Source organism: Parasteatoda tepidariorum, chromosome 11 (assembly GCF_982258835.1).
Source record: "Parasteatoda tepidariorum strain Cologne lab strain chromosome 11, Ptep-v5.0, whole genome shotgun sequence".
Lineage (NCBI taxonomy): Eukaryota > Metazoa > Arthropoda > Arachnida > Araneae > Theridiidae > Parasteatoda > Parasteatoda tepidariorum.
This window is the reverse complement of record NC_141765.1, coordinates 86,377,851-86,394,643: the sequence shown is the minus strand read 5'-3', so window position 1 is coordinate 86,394,643 and position 16,793 is coordinate 86,377,851. Positions and strand designations below refer to the sequence as shown.

Genomic DNA, 16,793 nt, shown 5'->3' with positions numbered 1-16,793 from the left:
TTCAATGGAATTAAATAAAGCTTTGAGCAATTTAAGACTAATTACAAAATTGCTGATTTAAAATTTAAAAAAAAAATCGCTAAAAACTGCGCAAGTTATGAGTGTTTAAGCTAGTTCCTTTATACTCTGCATGCAGTGAAAAAATTGAAAAATTTCTTTCTCCATAATTTTGTAGTTAATCGTATCTGGCAACTAATAAAAAGAGTTTGATTTGAATATCTTAAAAAATTTAAAATTTTCAAGTAATTTACTAAGTAGTTTTTCGAACTTTTCAACAAAAAAAAGCTCAAAACGATCAAGGGCTTTTCGCAAATTTTCTTTTGTATCATAAGACAAAATTTAATAACAAATAATAATACCTTAAAATAATCGCCCGGAAATTAAACTTTGATGGTATAGAGAAAGATAACATGCAAAAGAAAATTTTTAAGTTATACAATTTTAAGTTACTAGTAAATTAAAATTAAAACTTTTTCAGTTATTCAAATAAAGCATTTATCAATAGTTGCCAAATACGATTCCTTGCAAGATTACAAAAAATTTTAAAGTTTTTTTTCCGCGCATGCGCAGCATAAAAGAACTACGCTAACTACTCATATTTTTCGCAGTTTTTAACGAATTTTTCTCAAATTTTAAAGCGATAATTATATACTGCATTTTAAATTGATCCTAAAAATTTTGTTTAATTTTATTGAATATTTCTTGTTGAATTATTTATATTTATTTCATTGCATTTTTTAAATTTTATATTCATATTATTTTAAATTTTATTTAGCAAAAAAACGCAAGGCAAAAAAAAATAGTTTTTATAAAAATGACTATATCTCAATAAATATTTCAGTTAGGTTTTCAAAGATGCGTGAAATTATTGCATTTAATATATATACAGCGGCCTAGGCCAATAGGCCCATACGCCAAATACAATGAATCATTTAAAAGGTCAACAGACCCTTATATAAATAAAATACAAAAATTATATGTATATATACAATACAAAACTTATTAACCCTCATATAAATAGAATACAAAAATTATATATATATATAATACAAAAATTGTGAACCCTGAGACAACCAGTAAAAACTGAGTGAGCTGTGAGCCAGAGCTGGTGGAACCCTTAATACAAGACAAAAAATCTAACAATTCACCAAAAACCGCCGTAAATACAGCTCATAAAACCGCCAAAAGGTGAAAGGATAAAATGACATAAATGAATATAGTGCTAAAATTGAAAAGTTAAAACTAAGACAAAATCACAGATGTATACACTTGCCAATAGGGCATTGAAAGGATCCAGCCAATCAAGTCAGCTTGAATCCTGCTGGTGGAACCAAAATAGTGAGGGTGAAGTAGTAACAGGTAGTTAAAATGAAGAACAACAAGTAAAGCAGAGTAAATTCAATTAAAGTACAAAAAAACAGAGGACAAAATACCAATAGATACTAAAAGGTAAGAGTTAAAAGGGGTGTATAACAATCTAAAAACCATGTATAAAATACAATCGCAATGTAAAATACCAAATGTATTAAAATCCAAAGGTTGTAAACAAACCTAAAGCATGTATAAAATGCAAAGTCAAGTTAAAAGTCAAATTAAAACACTAAAATGGCAATGTGGTCCAAAAAAAAGTTTTGGCAAGGTGGTTAGATTAAGCAGGTTAAAATTTTAGTTATTGTCAATTTTGTTTATTAATTCCATTTGTTCCTCAAGAGTAGTTTTAATGATAATCTTGATAATTTCTCTACAAACCTTGTCTGCAAAAATTTGTTGGTCTGTTTTTTGGAAGAAATAATTTTTTCGGAGTGTTCGGTACCGATCACAATAATATAAAAGATGCTCTATGGTTTGTCTTTGGTTACAGTTAGAGCAAGTATCTGATTTATTAAAAAATTTGTTATGGTGTACTCCGAACACTCCGTGCCCCGTTAGAAATTGGTTAAAATAGAAATTAGTTTGCAACCTTGTAGTTGACGGGGTCTTAATGAATTTAAATGTATGCCTGCCTTTCTCAGAATTTTCCCAATTGGTTTTCCACCTTGCCATTAAATATTGTTTGATTTCGGTTTTAGCTTGTTTGGGGGTCTTCAGAACCTGGAGATCCACACTGTCAGAACCAATGGCTTCCTTTGCTGCCCTGTCTGCCTCCTCATTGCCCTGGATCCCCACATGTGCTTTTACCCAGTTCAAAATAGTGTTCTTATTCCAAATTTTTTTGATCTCTTCTATGAGTTTGGAACTGGGTTCTGGGTCAGCCAGGGCCTGGAGGGATGATAGTGAGTCTGAAAAAATCGTTGCATGTGTAATATCATGTTGACGTAGCCATATCAGGGCAGACTTGATTGCCAAAAGCTCTGCAATAAATATGTTGGTGTTATCAGTGACTCTGGTGGAGGCTTTGAAAATCGTGATACCGTTGTTCTTAACTATCATTGCGTGTGAAGTCCTGAATTTATTCGGATAATCTGCCTCCATCCGAGAGCCATCAGTGTAGATCTCCACTCCCTGATCTTTAGGGCTGCTATATCCCCAGGGCAAAGCAATGTAATCTGAAGGATGCCCTAGGGCTGGTTTCTCGAAATCTATGTTATGATCAAGATCAATTGGTAGAGTATAATTTATGTCCTCGAGTCTCCAGCCCCACTTCACCCTTTTGCAAAAGATGTCCTCCACGATTTTCAAACCAATTGGCATAACACCCGCCAGTATCTGGATTGCCTCTGTGCTCGTTGTAGCATAGGCCTTCGTGATGGTTAAGAGTGGTATTCGCTGGATACTGTTTAATTTTTCGTTAATTCTCCTAGTATTTCTGTACCAGACACTGGCGGCGTAAAGTATAATTCTTTCACTTGCCTGGAGATATATGCGTTTCAACAATTGTGGTCTGAGACCCCATGTAACTCTGGCGACTCTCCTAATTCCCTGATTAAAACCTGTAATTCTGTCTCTAATATCATTTAAGTGTGGAATCCATGTCAGACCTGGATCGAGGGTCACCCCTAAGTATCTCATCGTACTTACATTTTTAATATTGTTCGTATCATCCGGTCTAAATTTAATACAGGGGAGTCTTCCCATCTTTTTTTTATTTTTTGGAAATGTAATAAGTTGAGTTTTTTCTTTCGAAAAATTTAATTTGTTGTTCTCGGCCCAGTCTGACATGTGGGATAGAATATGAGTCGCCAGTTTATCAAATTTATAGAAAATTGGACCACTTACCAACAGTAAAATATCATCTGCAAATGCAATGATATTGAAATCATCATGGTTAAAATCAATAAATTGGCTAAAATTTATATTACGAACTAAATTAAAAATGTCATTAACCAAGATCAACCACAAAATGGGTCCAAGCGACGAGCCCTGTGGTACACCAATGTTTAAGTTACTTTCTACTAGAGTATCGCCGTTATCTCCTAAAAATTTAGCCTTTCTATCCTTTAGGAAGCTAAAGACACAACCGGCCAAATTGTCGGGCAATGCCAATTTGTTTATTGCGTTCTTCAGGATTGTCCAATCTGCACGGTTGAACGCATTCTCGATGTCCAGAGCCACCCCAATGGTATGCTTATTCTCTGATTTCTTTTCACAGATGATATCAACAACTTTTTTAAGCGCCTCGTCCGTTCCCCTCCCAGCCCTGAAGCCATATTGATTGTCATTGATGAGGTTTCTTTTCTCAAGATGATATGTTAATCTTTTTGTAAGCATTTTATCTAATATTTTTCCCCAGACGGCTAGGAGCGAGATTGGACGGTAATTGTTTGGCAAGTTTAAATTTCTGTTTGATTTAGGTATCAGGGCGACTCTGGCAATCTTCCATGGTCTTGGAAAATAGCAGTTCATAAAACAAATGTTAAAAAGAGTTAGCAACCAATTTCTATTTGTAAAATAAATATCTTTAAAAATTTCGTTTGGTATACCATCAGGGCCCGGCGCCTTGTCTGTTTTAAGACCGTTGATAACCAGCTCCAGCTCACTTACAGTAAAATTTGGCTCACTTACATTTCTTCTCACAATATCAATTTTTTCACAATTCGTCTCCGGGAAGTGGTGCTGCATGATTCCCCGAACTGATTCCTGGAGGGACTCCGCTGCATTTCCATTAATAAGGATTGGATTTATGATTAGTTTCTCATTCAAAGTGCCCTTAGCTATTTTATACGGGTTGGAAAAGGCATTTTCCGTTGGGAGGTTGTTAATATAATTTCTCAAGTTTTCTGCCTTTGCTTTTCTGATAAGTTTCTTGTATTTAGCAAGGGAAGCTTTAAATTTAATCATGAACTGTTGTCTAGTCTCGGGATTTTCCTCTCTTTGAAATCTCCTCCGTAAGGCCCTAGTTTGTTTTCTATGGAGTCCCAGAACTGGTGTCCACCAGGAACAATGCTTTTTGATTAAGATTGGTTTTCGAATTCGCGACTCTTGGCAGGCCGCAATAATTTCATTGCTTACTTTGTCAATAAATTGATCAATTGTTGTTGAGTCGTTTAGCTTATCAAAATTATTTTTTTGAGTAATTTCATAGAGCTTTGGTCTCAATTTCAACCAATTAATGCTATTATATTTAATAGTGTGATGTTGTCTGTTTACATTGCTCTGTTGACAACTGGTATCAATTATTGCGGTGATTAATTCATTATTGCATAGAATAGAAATTATTGCATAGAATAGCCAGAATCATGGTTATAAGTTACAAATTTATAACTACATTTTATTGCATAGGGTGTTCAAAAATATTTTTTTCAGTTCGGAATTTATTGCCTCTATTTCAAATCTTAAAAAACTTGCACTTATATTTGCCCTAAATTTAACGACAGAAAATCACTGATTTGCATTTCATAGATTGAAAATTTTTGCCCCTCTCTGCGCATTCTCTGTATTTTATTAATTTAACGAGTCCTAAGTGTTTTTGGAGAATAAAACTTTAAAATTTCTCTTCTTAGCTGCTATGTAGGATTTTTTACTTAAAGGTCATCTAAAAATTTTCTCTATAGTTTCAGGAATCTTGGAGTCAAAACTCATCAAGGGTATCAAATGTAATTTATTTTTTCAGCAATAAATTTATAATATGATGGGCTACATATAATTTAAATGTGTCACTCAAGTTTTTTTTAAAAATTTTAATATGTTTAATGCAAGAAATAAAATATACATTTAAAACTTAACTTTTAATTCAAGTTACTGTTTTCTTTATTTTACGAAAGGTGAAATTTAAAATTTTTAGAAATTAAATTTTAGTCTATTTCCTATTACCTGTGTTTTATTTATTTTGTGCTGAATTTTTATGCAACATTTCGTCGTAGGCTGAAATGTAACATCTCATTTAAGGACCATTTTGGATTTTTATACACGACTTATTCAACAAAATGCATTTTTAATTTAGGGGGTAATTGAAGTAAATGTAGTCAGATTCTGACATAGGGGTAATCAGATTCTGACATAAAAAATTAGTAATGAACGTACTCATTTTTTTAAAGTTATTATGGAAAGCAATTGAAGAAATTCTCAGACTCAATTTTTAAGGAAAGATTTCAGGAAATCTTTGCTTGATTTACTGGCAAACATAATTATTGAAATTTTTTTTTATTTTTTAAAAATTTACCATATTTTTAAATTGGTGTTCTTTATTCTATAATGTTGAAATTGTATTTGTGTGAAAACTGTTTTTAGATTAACTAGGGAAACTGACTAGAATTTCACAGTTAATCTGAATTTGTGAGGTTAATATAAAAGACAAAAATGACAATTTTCTATTAGTAATTTACATGGTGTCCTAAATTAGATTAACAGTTTTCAAAAATTAATAACTGGAAAAAGATATTATTTAAAAAAAACGATTCTTGCTGCAAGTTCATGTGACAGGGAATGAATATTTCCCTCTATAACTTACAGTTTTAGTTCAAAAGCTCTTTGATAGATGGTTCTGAGTTGGAAAATTGTAAATCAATGAAAAATAACTAAGAATTATGTCACACATTTTTGAACTCTTTTAATGAACGTAAATAAAATCACTAGATTTTAGATTTCCACCGTCAGTAATCACATGTTGTAATAGGAGAACGAAATTAGCATACGTAAGGGAAAGAAAAAGAAGGATGCTTCAGCGCCATCTTTCGAAAACTTTTTGAACTAAAACTAAAAATTCTACAGGGTAATTATAACTTGAGTTTATTACAAAGACTTTTTTTTTTACATTAGCCTGAACCATTTTCCTGTTATACAACTAAGAAAACAGTCTTTCTAGTTTAGGACAAAATATACTTTTATTATGCCATTCTATGTATCATTTTCTGTGATAGAAAGCATCGAGACAAAACTTCTGTAAGAGAGATTTGTTATAAAAAAAAATACTTTTTTAATGTGGCATTACTTAGTAAAAGGTACATATTAAAAATAAATTATTAAAATTATATAAACTATGGTTCGAGCATAGACTAAAAAAATCATGTTAATGCTATTAATATGATATATATATGTATATATATATATATATATATATATATATATATATATATATATATATATATATATATATATATATATATATATATATATATATATATACGAGGGTTGTAAATTAAATAGTGGCAACTTAACCTTGAAACTCACAGAAGGGTGGGCATGCGCAAATAGGATATGGGAACGGTGAGGTGGCGCTGTTGTCGATGTGTAGAGTGCAAAAAACAGTCGTTCTGCTTAGAAGGGTAGTTGTTGTGTGGTGTTAAAGTGAGGAGTTTCGTTTCCATCGCTCTAAAGCATGTTTTCAAAAAGCTTAATTACGAAAAAGACGAGATGCTTGAACCCATCGTGCTACTGTCCAATACGGTAAAGCATTTGCCCCACAGGCTTCCACTAATCCTCGATAGCATTCTGTTGCATTTTTACCACCGGCAACATCGATTTTAAGCGACAACAGCTGATCACCTTTTGAAAACATGCTTTAGAGCGATAGAAACGAAACTCTTCACTTTAACGCCACACAACAACTACCCTTCTAAGCAGATCGCTTGTATTTTGCACTCTACACATCGACAACAGCGCCACCTCACCGTTCCCATATCCTATTTGCGCATGCCCGCCCTTCTGTGAGTTTCAAGGTTAAGTTGCCACTATTTAATTTACAACCCTCGTATATATATATATATATATATATATATATATATATATATATATATATATATATATATATATATATATATATATATATATATACAGTCAAGCCCCGGTATAGTGAACTCGTTTTATAGTGAACTCCCGGATATAGTGAACGAAATGTTTCGTGCCGTGCCTTGCTATACACGTATATTGTTATTTTTCGTGGATATAGTGAACCAAAAAAGTGAGGAAGTTGGATGGATTGAACTTTTTTCTGTCTTCGACTGATTTTTTTCTGTAATAATTTTGAAATTTCCACTTTAAAATAAATACATATACCGATTTTTAAAACCATCTGTAGAGGGGAATGTAACAATAAGCATTTTTTCTTGTTTGCTCAATTTCCGATCCCTGAACAAACAAAACAGATGTTTCCTACCCAGGAAGATGATGCACCTGTAAGGTGTCAGTGGGATCAATATGCATTTTCTGTCAGAGGGAATGAGTAATTATTTATTATTGGTCTAAAGGTTGGACACTAATATGTGTTGATAAGGCCCACATTTCAACTCCTTTTTGCTCTCTGTTCAGTTAAAATAAAGCCTGCAAACAAGTGTCTCAAATTGAACTATGGCGAGCAGTAAACGTAAAACGTTCTCCACTGATGATAAAATAGGCATAATCAGAAAAATTGGAAATGGATGCAATCAAGCTGATATTTGCAGGCAATATAAACTATCCAAATCTGCAGTTTGTAACACATGGAAAAATAGGAAATTAATAATTTCTGCTCATGAAAAAAATTTAGATGACAGAAAAAAATTGAGAAAAACAGATCGCATGGATGTTGAAGAAGCATTACTGAAGTGGTTCACTATTCGAAGAAGCCGCAATCTTCCAGTATCTGGACAAATGTCGATGAATTTGATGAGCGATTTTATGAGACTACTTTATGTGCTCTAATGGCAGGTTTGACAGGTTTAAAAAAACGGAATAACAGAAATTCAGGAAAAATCATCTGAGAGTCGGGAAGTGTTTCCATATCTGATGTTGAGGATTGCTCATTAGCAAAAGATTACAATTTTTTTTTTGTACGCAAGACGAAGAGTAATGAAAAATAACACATTGTTGCTACTACATTATTTTTTTCAGTCATTTATTTGCATAATGCGTAATAAAACGGATGAGTTTGGGACCAATTAGTTAAATTGCCTGAGTAACGGATATAGTGAACTGAAATTTCGGTCCCTTGAAGGTTCACTATAGCTGGGTTTGACTGCATATATATATATATATATATATATATATATATATATATATATATATATATATATATATATATATATATATATATATATATATATATATATATATATATATATATATATATAAATTAAGTCTGAAAAAGGTGGAAAAAATAAGTATGTCTTATTAACTTATTAACGAGGAATAAGATGTCAATTATTCGAGAAACATTTCTATTCAATTATGAAGTTTAAATTATTAAAAGAAAAAAAAAACTCCTGAGTATTTGAAAATGATATTTTAAGACAATTACAGCTAATCACGGAAAAAAACTATTACTATTCTACGACTCCTAGTTATCCAAGTTCCGATAGAATCACTTTCTTATTAATTAAGATATCCAACTGGGTGAAAATCAGAAACTTTGACAATTATTGCTAATTTCTTTTTTCTTATTATCTATAATTGAACTTTTGTTCATTAGCTTTCTCAATATCTCTAAAGTCTTTCTCCGATCTTTAGAGTTGAAGTTGTAGTTTCTTTTCCTCCTGCTGATAGTCGAAATAGAATAGAAATTACATACTTCAAATTGATTTTCAAAGAAACATTGATTTTGAGAAAATCTCTTTACGGCAACACGCATTGCAAAAGGATTTTATTACAGAATTGATTTTGCGTGCGTAGATTTTGTGTAATGTTATCCATGTTTTAATTTAAATGCTATTGAAGGGCTATAAGGGTGAATTATTTTTTTTTTATCCTTCTTTTAGTGAAAATGTTTAGAATATTTCTTTAAAAAATCAATATCGAAGAACATATTTCATTGTATATTTGAAATTTTTAAAAAAAATTAGATCAAAACACAGGTATACATATTATTGATCTAGAAAAAAAGTTAGTTTGATATTTATTTATTGCAGTTTGTTGCAGAGTTGTTAGCGTGACATAATAAGCTTGTAGTTTTTATGATCAAGTTTGCCCTTAAACTGAGAAAAATGTCTCATAAATTTTAAATTTTACTTTAGATTTAAAGTTTTTGAGCAATTTTTAAAAACCCTTCTTACCAAAAATAAATTTAAAATTTTAGTTATAAGGACATTTTCACGCGATATTGTCTCAAAAGTTATCATTTGTAATTCCCATTTTGCAAATGATAAAATTGCTCTTAAAGAAATATTCTACATAATATATAAAATTCGGTGTTTTTTTAAAAAAATAAAATACTCTCTACTTGCTTAAAAAGAAACATTGAAATTAATATAATATTATATTAAATTGGATGTATTAAGAATGTGTTTTCTAGTTTAATGAAAAATATCCCTTTTATCAGAAAAAAATAAAGTTATGTTTAATTTATTGCATTCAAACAGATATTAATACACGATGTATGAATCTCATAATTAAAAGTTTTGAAAAAATATATAATTAAGAGTCTAGCAATAGTATTAAAATAAAAACGCTCTCTTTGTGTCTATATTTTTAATCATTTACAATATCTCAGATAAGATGATCACTAAGAATTTCGATCGTTATGTTTCTAAATTTAAAGTTCCTAAGAAATCTACCAACAAATTAAAATCTATTTTTAGAGACCAATCATTATTAAACTTTTGGTAAGGTTGAGTTTGGGTGGAGCAAATTATCTTTCTAACCTCCTAGATGGGAAATTATATCCCAAGTACAAAGAAGAAGGTTATTTTTGAATCAATTAATCATTTCTCCAGATTAATAGGAATTCTGTCGATGAAAGAATAATGTAGCAATGACATGCATTGTTTCTAATGAATAACTTAATAAAAATGCATGCATAAATGCTTCCATAACGAAAGACAATAAAGAAGGAGCTTGTGTGGATAAGTATAATAAATTTGAAAAAAAGTTTATTAATCATTCTTTTGAACATATCTCATATTTTGAACATATCTAAATTTGAACGCTTATCTTCATTTTGAATGATAAATAAGCTAGTTTAGATGAATGGTTTTTTTTTAAGATTTTCTTTCTTTTTTAATAATCTATTTCTTAATAATCTATCTCTTTTTAAATAATCTATTTCGTTTATAATAATCTATTTCTTTTTTAATAATCTATTTCTTTTTTTAATAATCTATTTCTTTTTTAATAATATACTTCTTTTTTAATAATCTATTTCTTTTTTAATAATATACTTCTTTTTTAATAATCCATTTCTTTTTTAATAACATACTTCTTTTTTAATAATCTGTTTCTTTTTTAATAATATATTGCCTGAAATTGTTTTTTTATGTACTATCCATATGAGAATGGGTATTAGTGGTTAGGAATATTCTTCTTTAATTTTGTAAATACAAAGGAAATATCGCACGATTAATTTAACATAGCACGAAACAGTAATCGTGCAGAGATGTAAGCATTTTGAAAATCTGTGACAAATCGAATCTGATTAAAATAGAAAATATCAACTTTCTTGTATCAAGTTTGTTATATCTTTCCTTGTATATGTTTCAAAAGAGCGTATTCGTAGCTATTGAATACAATCGGAACCAGGGAGTAATTGTTTCACTAAGTAAGTCGAATGATACAAGTAGATACAAAATGATCCATGCCGATATCTAATACAAGCAGATACATCATGATTCAAGTCAGTATTTGCTTCTCATGGATATTGATATTTAGTTATACGATTTCCAAATAAATACAAGATTGTTTTATATGGTGCCACCATCTAGAGAATTAAATAAGATTATTTAAAAGTAATTTTTCAAGTTTTTTTTTTTTTAGTTCAATTCTTCAGAAATGAATTGATACATTATTTGCCCGCTATTTTCATATTGTATTTTATTTATATTACAAGGTATTTTCTAGTACTTATAACAAAACATCAGATGCATAATTACAGTCCGTTCTTTTTTGCTGACACGTTGTACAGTTAGTTTTATTATAAATTATTACTCGCATAATAAGGTAATAAAAACAAAATGGAGCTAATTTTAATCTTAATATCCAGTCTTAAGTAACTAATCTTATTTTTTTTGACATTAATGCTTGAGTTTAATAAATATCAATTTTAATTGTCATAATACGTAACCTACATCCCAGTTTTATAAATAATTGCTTTAAGGATAAGTTACTACACAGGAAGTGAAATTTCATTGCTTAGAAAAATTTATATTTCATAAATTGTGATTAATATTGGTTTTGATTTAGTTTGTAAAAATAGTTTGATGTTGTTGTCGTCGTTGGCCATTAAGGCAAAGGGTGTGATTTTTCTTGTTTTCCAGTGGCACCATCTATGGCTGATAATTCAACTTTTGCCACACCCGTTTATAGGGCGGACATATTCATACATCCATTAATTCATACACAGATCATAATTTTGAACTGAACCAGAGAAATATCATTCTCCAATTCAGTACCCCCAGATGTATAATTTGTTATTGGAGCATGGAGGACATTGTGACCCGACAAATTTAACGTGCACCAGCCACCATTGACTGCACGGGGAGTCTTAGGCTGGCTAAATTCAAACTCCCGTTCTCACGAGAGTGAGTCCAGCATCCTGCTGAACCAGGTTATCCCTGCAAGTAGTTTGATAAATGAGCGTTTAATGTCAGTTAAAAATCATAACTATTAACAGAATTTCAAAAGTAAACATTTTACAACTTCCATTAAAAATAATAAATCTCTAAATATGAACAATATTTCAATTTTTTAAAAAAAGAAGCGAAAAAAAGAAACTTAAAATGTGTTTAAATAGTAATTTTTCCTAAATCTGTGTAAGCATTAAACAAATTTAATATATGAAATGCGGAAAGCAATTCAAGCAAATTAAATACTTTAATGAGTTGAATTTATTAAATAAAGCGTGGAAAAGTTGGAAATATATACTTTAAAGAATTAATCTAATAAATAAATACTCTAATGGGTAATGTGTTCATAAATAAATAATATTATCACAGAAATTTAAATATTGGAATCACTACAGTATTCACAGTTATGAGTCCAAACTAACTTTGTGAATTGATATGTACATTTAAGGTAAATTTCGGTTTATAAAAAGAGTATTATTAATTAAAATTATATTAAAAGTATTATTAATTAAAAGTAATTAAAAGTGAATATTAATTTTTGTAATAACATATCAATTACATTAAAAGCTTGATCTCACCTATTCTTTTTCATACTTTTTCTTTTTGAACAATTCAATTTGAAAAATAAGTACCTGATTTATTAGATTCAAAACCAGTTTAAGAAAAATTAAGAAGTTCAGAAACTTAAGAAAACTTACCATTTCTAGTTGCTTTTGATATGTTGCGCAACTTAGATTTGCTTCAATAATGGAGTGACCACCATTATATACCGCGCATATGACAAGACCCAAAGAGAACATGTCACTTAGCGGACTGCATTTTGATAGATTTTGTATTTCTGGTGCAGTAAAATCTAGATCTGGTTGTCCCATTTTAGGCAATTTGGACGTAAACGCTTGGCAAGGCACCGGCTTCTGTTAAAAGATAAAGGAAATGGGTTAAATTTTATAAAATAGGCGATAGAAAATTTTTACATATCATTATTAGAACGTTCTAACATTATAACGTATTTTTTCTGAGTAAACATGGATTTTTTTAGAGTGGTATGGATTTTAAAACCTAATATAAAGTAAAAAAAAAATTTAAAGAAAAACTTTTTTTCAAAATTTTATAACTTTAGAAATACTTGTCCGATTTCGTTCAAACTTTGTATTTTGTTATTTAAAATTACATAGTTTATACTTTTGCAAAAAAAAACATATGTTACAAATAAAAGATTATTACTTAATTATATAATAATAATAATAATAAAATTATAAGTAATATTATTATTTTCTACTACAGATTATCTTTGGATAAATGAAATTTACTCACAAAAAACCATAGAATGAATTTGAGATAGCAAATTTATAACGAATTTCGCTCACGACTCCTGAATCCCACAAGATAAAATCCGCACTGTACACTCCGTTTACTGAGTATAGGACTGCATTCCAGATTCAGCTGGGTGCCAATTTGAGCTTCACTGGCAACCTACAATAAGGCTCACTGCACGTAATGGTACGCCTACTCTACGTACAGCCAGCTTGTTCGAGATCATTTGTTCTTTGCAGTTTGTTCGATCACTAGTTTTTTCCCGTTATCCGTGAATTCTCAGCGCACTCTAAACATTGTCGACCTGGAAAATTCTAGTTCTGTGACAATTTTGCTATTTAAATGACAGCAGCGTCGAGTGGAAAAAGGGGTAAAAATTATGTACTGCTACGTCTCATTAATGCGTATGTGAAGGCGCTAAAGTAACTGCATACATGGCTAGTATTATGATTATATTTAATAAATTATTGTCCGCATGGGTGATTTAATCACTTTTGATCGTAGGCACTCGATGCTTGGCCATTCAAGTTTTAAAATTGTCAGAGTGCCAGAATAGTCCAGGTCAATCGTGTCTGGAGTATACCGAGAATTCACGGACAGTGGTGAGAAAAATTGTGATCGGACAAATTGTGTAAAAGTAAACGTAAACAAGCGTGTTGTATGTGCCTTGTGAAGAATAATTAGCTCAAATTGGGCTCCCTACTGAATCAATGTCCCAGTCGTAGAGTCAGTAAGCAGTCCATGCAACGCTCATTTTTTCTCATAAACTTCGGTTGAAGAGGACTTACTTGTTATAAATTGCTATCGCTATTTGAATGGCACTTTAGTGTACATTAGTGGGCAAAAATTTATAGAATAACTTCAAACGTTCTTGAGATATCAAGAAATAGATAAAAAGTGAACTTAATATTAAGAAGCTTAAACCTTTAATCTCCCTCTTGAATAAACTTCGATTATTATATTTTCCAGATTGCGGCTACCTCCCATATTTTTTAAGGTCAAATTTAAAGCCTGTCGAAAAAAGGTATTTTTGTTTGGAGAGTGTGTGCGTTTTTATGTCTGATTTCATAGCTTAATGAATAGTTAATACCAATTAATTAGCATATTTGTGGTAAACCTTTTTAAACATAAGATAGATACAATTATTACTTGAAAATTCGATTATGAGAGCAAACGATATTCAAGTTGATGTCTTGTTTTCGTACACTGTTACATATGTCCCTTAATAAAAGTGTTTATATTAACACTTTCATAGCGGCAATGACGGGCCTTTGTCCCACTCTCTGCTCTTAGAGTTCCCTTCCAGCACTAAAACTGAAATAAAACGCGAACTCCTTTAAAACTTAATTATTTTATTTTAAAAATAATAATAAATTGCAATCAATAATCACATTCACTAATACAACAACAGAGAGCAGCGAGTGTTCCTGGAAGACGAGTTATCTCGTCTGCTGTGATGAAGGAGTTAAAACATAGCAATATTTATGTTTTGGTCAACATTGTATTACAACACAGTTTCTAAATTCTTAGTTTTTTCCATTAGTGCAAAACTCTAGCTTCACGGGTAAACTACGCTACTATATAAATTGCTACTGTCTTGATCGTCACGGTGAAGGAGTTAAAGCAAACCAATGCTTACGATTTGGACAACACTCTACTACCACACACATTCTCCACAGTTCAGACCTCCACAGATGACAAGAAAAGAAAATTCCTTTAAAACTTAATTATTTTACTTTAAAAATAATAATAAATTGCAATCAATAACAATATTCTCTAATACAACAATAGAACACAGCGAGTATTCCTAGAAGACGAGTTATCTCGTCCGCTGTGATGAAGGAGTTAAAACATAGCAATATCTACGTTTTGGTCAACGCTTTATTACCACTTAGTTTCTCATTTCTTAGTTTTGTCCATTAGTGCAAAACTCTAGCTTCATGGGCAAAATGTGCTACTATGTAAATTAAAAGAGACTATTTTATAGTAATAACGATTATAAATATGGTATTCAGAATGAAATGTAATTCTATGATTAAAAAAATTATACAATTTAACTTCCCTGGTTTAATTTGCAATAAAAAAAAGGAAGAACTGCCGGAAATTAAATTATATTTAAATATATCCAAGATAAGACTCTGTTTACAATTTTTTCCCCTTCACCATCTGGCAGAGAATCAGATTTTCAGTGAAAGAGATAACACTGAATAAGGGAGAAAATTCTCCGCTGAAAAATTACAATGCTAAATTAATTATCATTAAAACTGCAACGGAACCGCGTCAATTTATCAAATGGTTTTGTCCAATAATAGGAAAAATACTTTTGTGCGAAATGTAATCCTATAACTGAAAAGGATGCCCAATTAATATTCATGATGAATAGTGCGAAAAGTTGGTTAGAATTTTCGCCTTTGTTAAATAATTATAATCATTTACAATAAAAATAAGTTTATCAATTCCACAAAATAAGTTTTACTAACATAATCCTTTAATAATAGAACGGGAAGACAGGGCAACAGATGCAAATGGAAAGTAAATTAATGAGCAATATGCTAATAAAAGTATTTAATTCCGCAAATTATTTGAATTTTATGCATAGACAGCAGCGTAAAATTTTACAAATGTTATATTTAATGAAAAATACGGGTTTAACGTATCAGTGAAATATTTTTTTTTGTTTAAATGAATTCAATAAGTTATTTTTTTAAAACATTCAAAATAATTAGGAAGTTTAAAGTTTCAAAGAGAATCTCAATTAATTATGCATTGTTTATTTTTAAATGGAGTCTAGAAGTCACGTGTGTCAGTTAAATTCAGCGGTAATTGGGAAAAGGTAGTTCGATGTAAAAATATATAAATAAATAAATGAATATCTCAAAGAAAAGTTATCAACAGTTAAACTAATGAACTTACATGTTTTAAGAAATAGAACTTACAATTTTATCAAATCATTACTTTTGTATTTAATTATCTTATTTCCTGACTTGTACGATAAGTTCAATTTAGAAATTGAAAAAAAATTAATCCGTTGCTTTGAATTGTAAATTATTTTCAAATTAGCTTAATTTATAAAGCTATATAATCAATTATAAATTTTTATATGCATTAAATATTTAGATTTCAAATTATATATATATATATATATATATATATATATGTGTGTATGTATATTTATGTTCTTTATTTAATATAACCTTATAAAATATTGTAAAATTTGTGTTTGTTAATGAATATATAAATAAAAGTAAATTTTGGAATAAATTACGTCTTTGAAATTGTTTATCGAATTTAAACTAGTTTTTTTAATGCAAAAACTTACTACCGAATAGAATGTCATGCATAAAAGAATATACCATTATTTGTGTTTTTTATTAATCTACCATTTAAATGTTTTCCAAAATGTTTGTATCACTATATTTATTTAGTTTTAAACGCACACGCACATCTTCATTATAAACAGTTCCGCACTTAAGTTTGGTTCTGAGATTTAAAATTTCTAAGTGTTCAAAAACGTTATACATTTTGTTGTTACTATATTAATTAAATTATTTGCAAGAAGTAAGCGTTAAATTC

At 29.9% G+C, this 16,793-nt stretch overlaps 1 protein-coding gene across 6 annotated transcripts in view; it reads right to left on the bottom strand.

The window, feature by feature from the left end:
* LOC107440096 (SCY1-like protein bma) overlaps positions 1 to 16,793 on the bottom strand; it is a 691,298-nt gene that overhangs the window by 88,505 nt on the left and 586,000 nt on the right. For all 6 annotated transcript variants that reach the window (XM_087154978.1, XM_087154980.1, XM_087154979.1 and 3 more), the window contains one exon: positions 12,605 to 12,820. In XM_087154978.1, the coding sequence (XP_087011104.1) occupies positions 12,605 to 12,820 (216 nt within the window). The remainder of the gene's footprint in view (positions 1 to 12,604; positions 12,821 to 16,793) is intronic.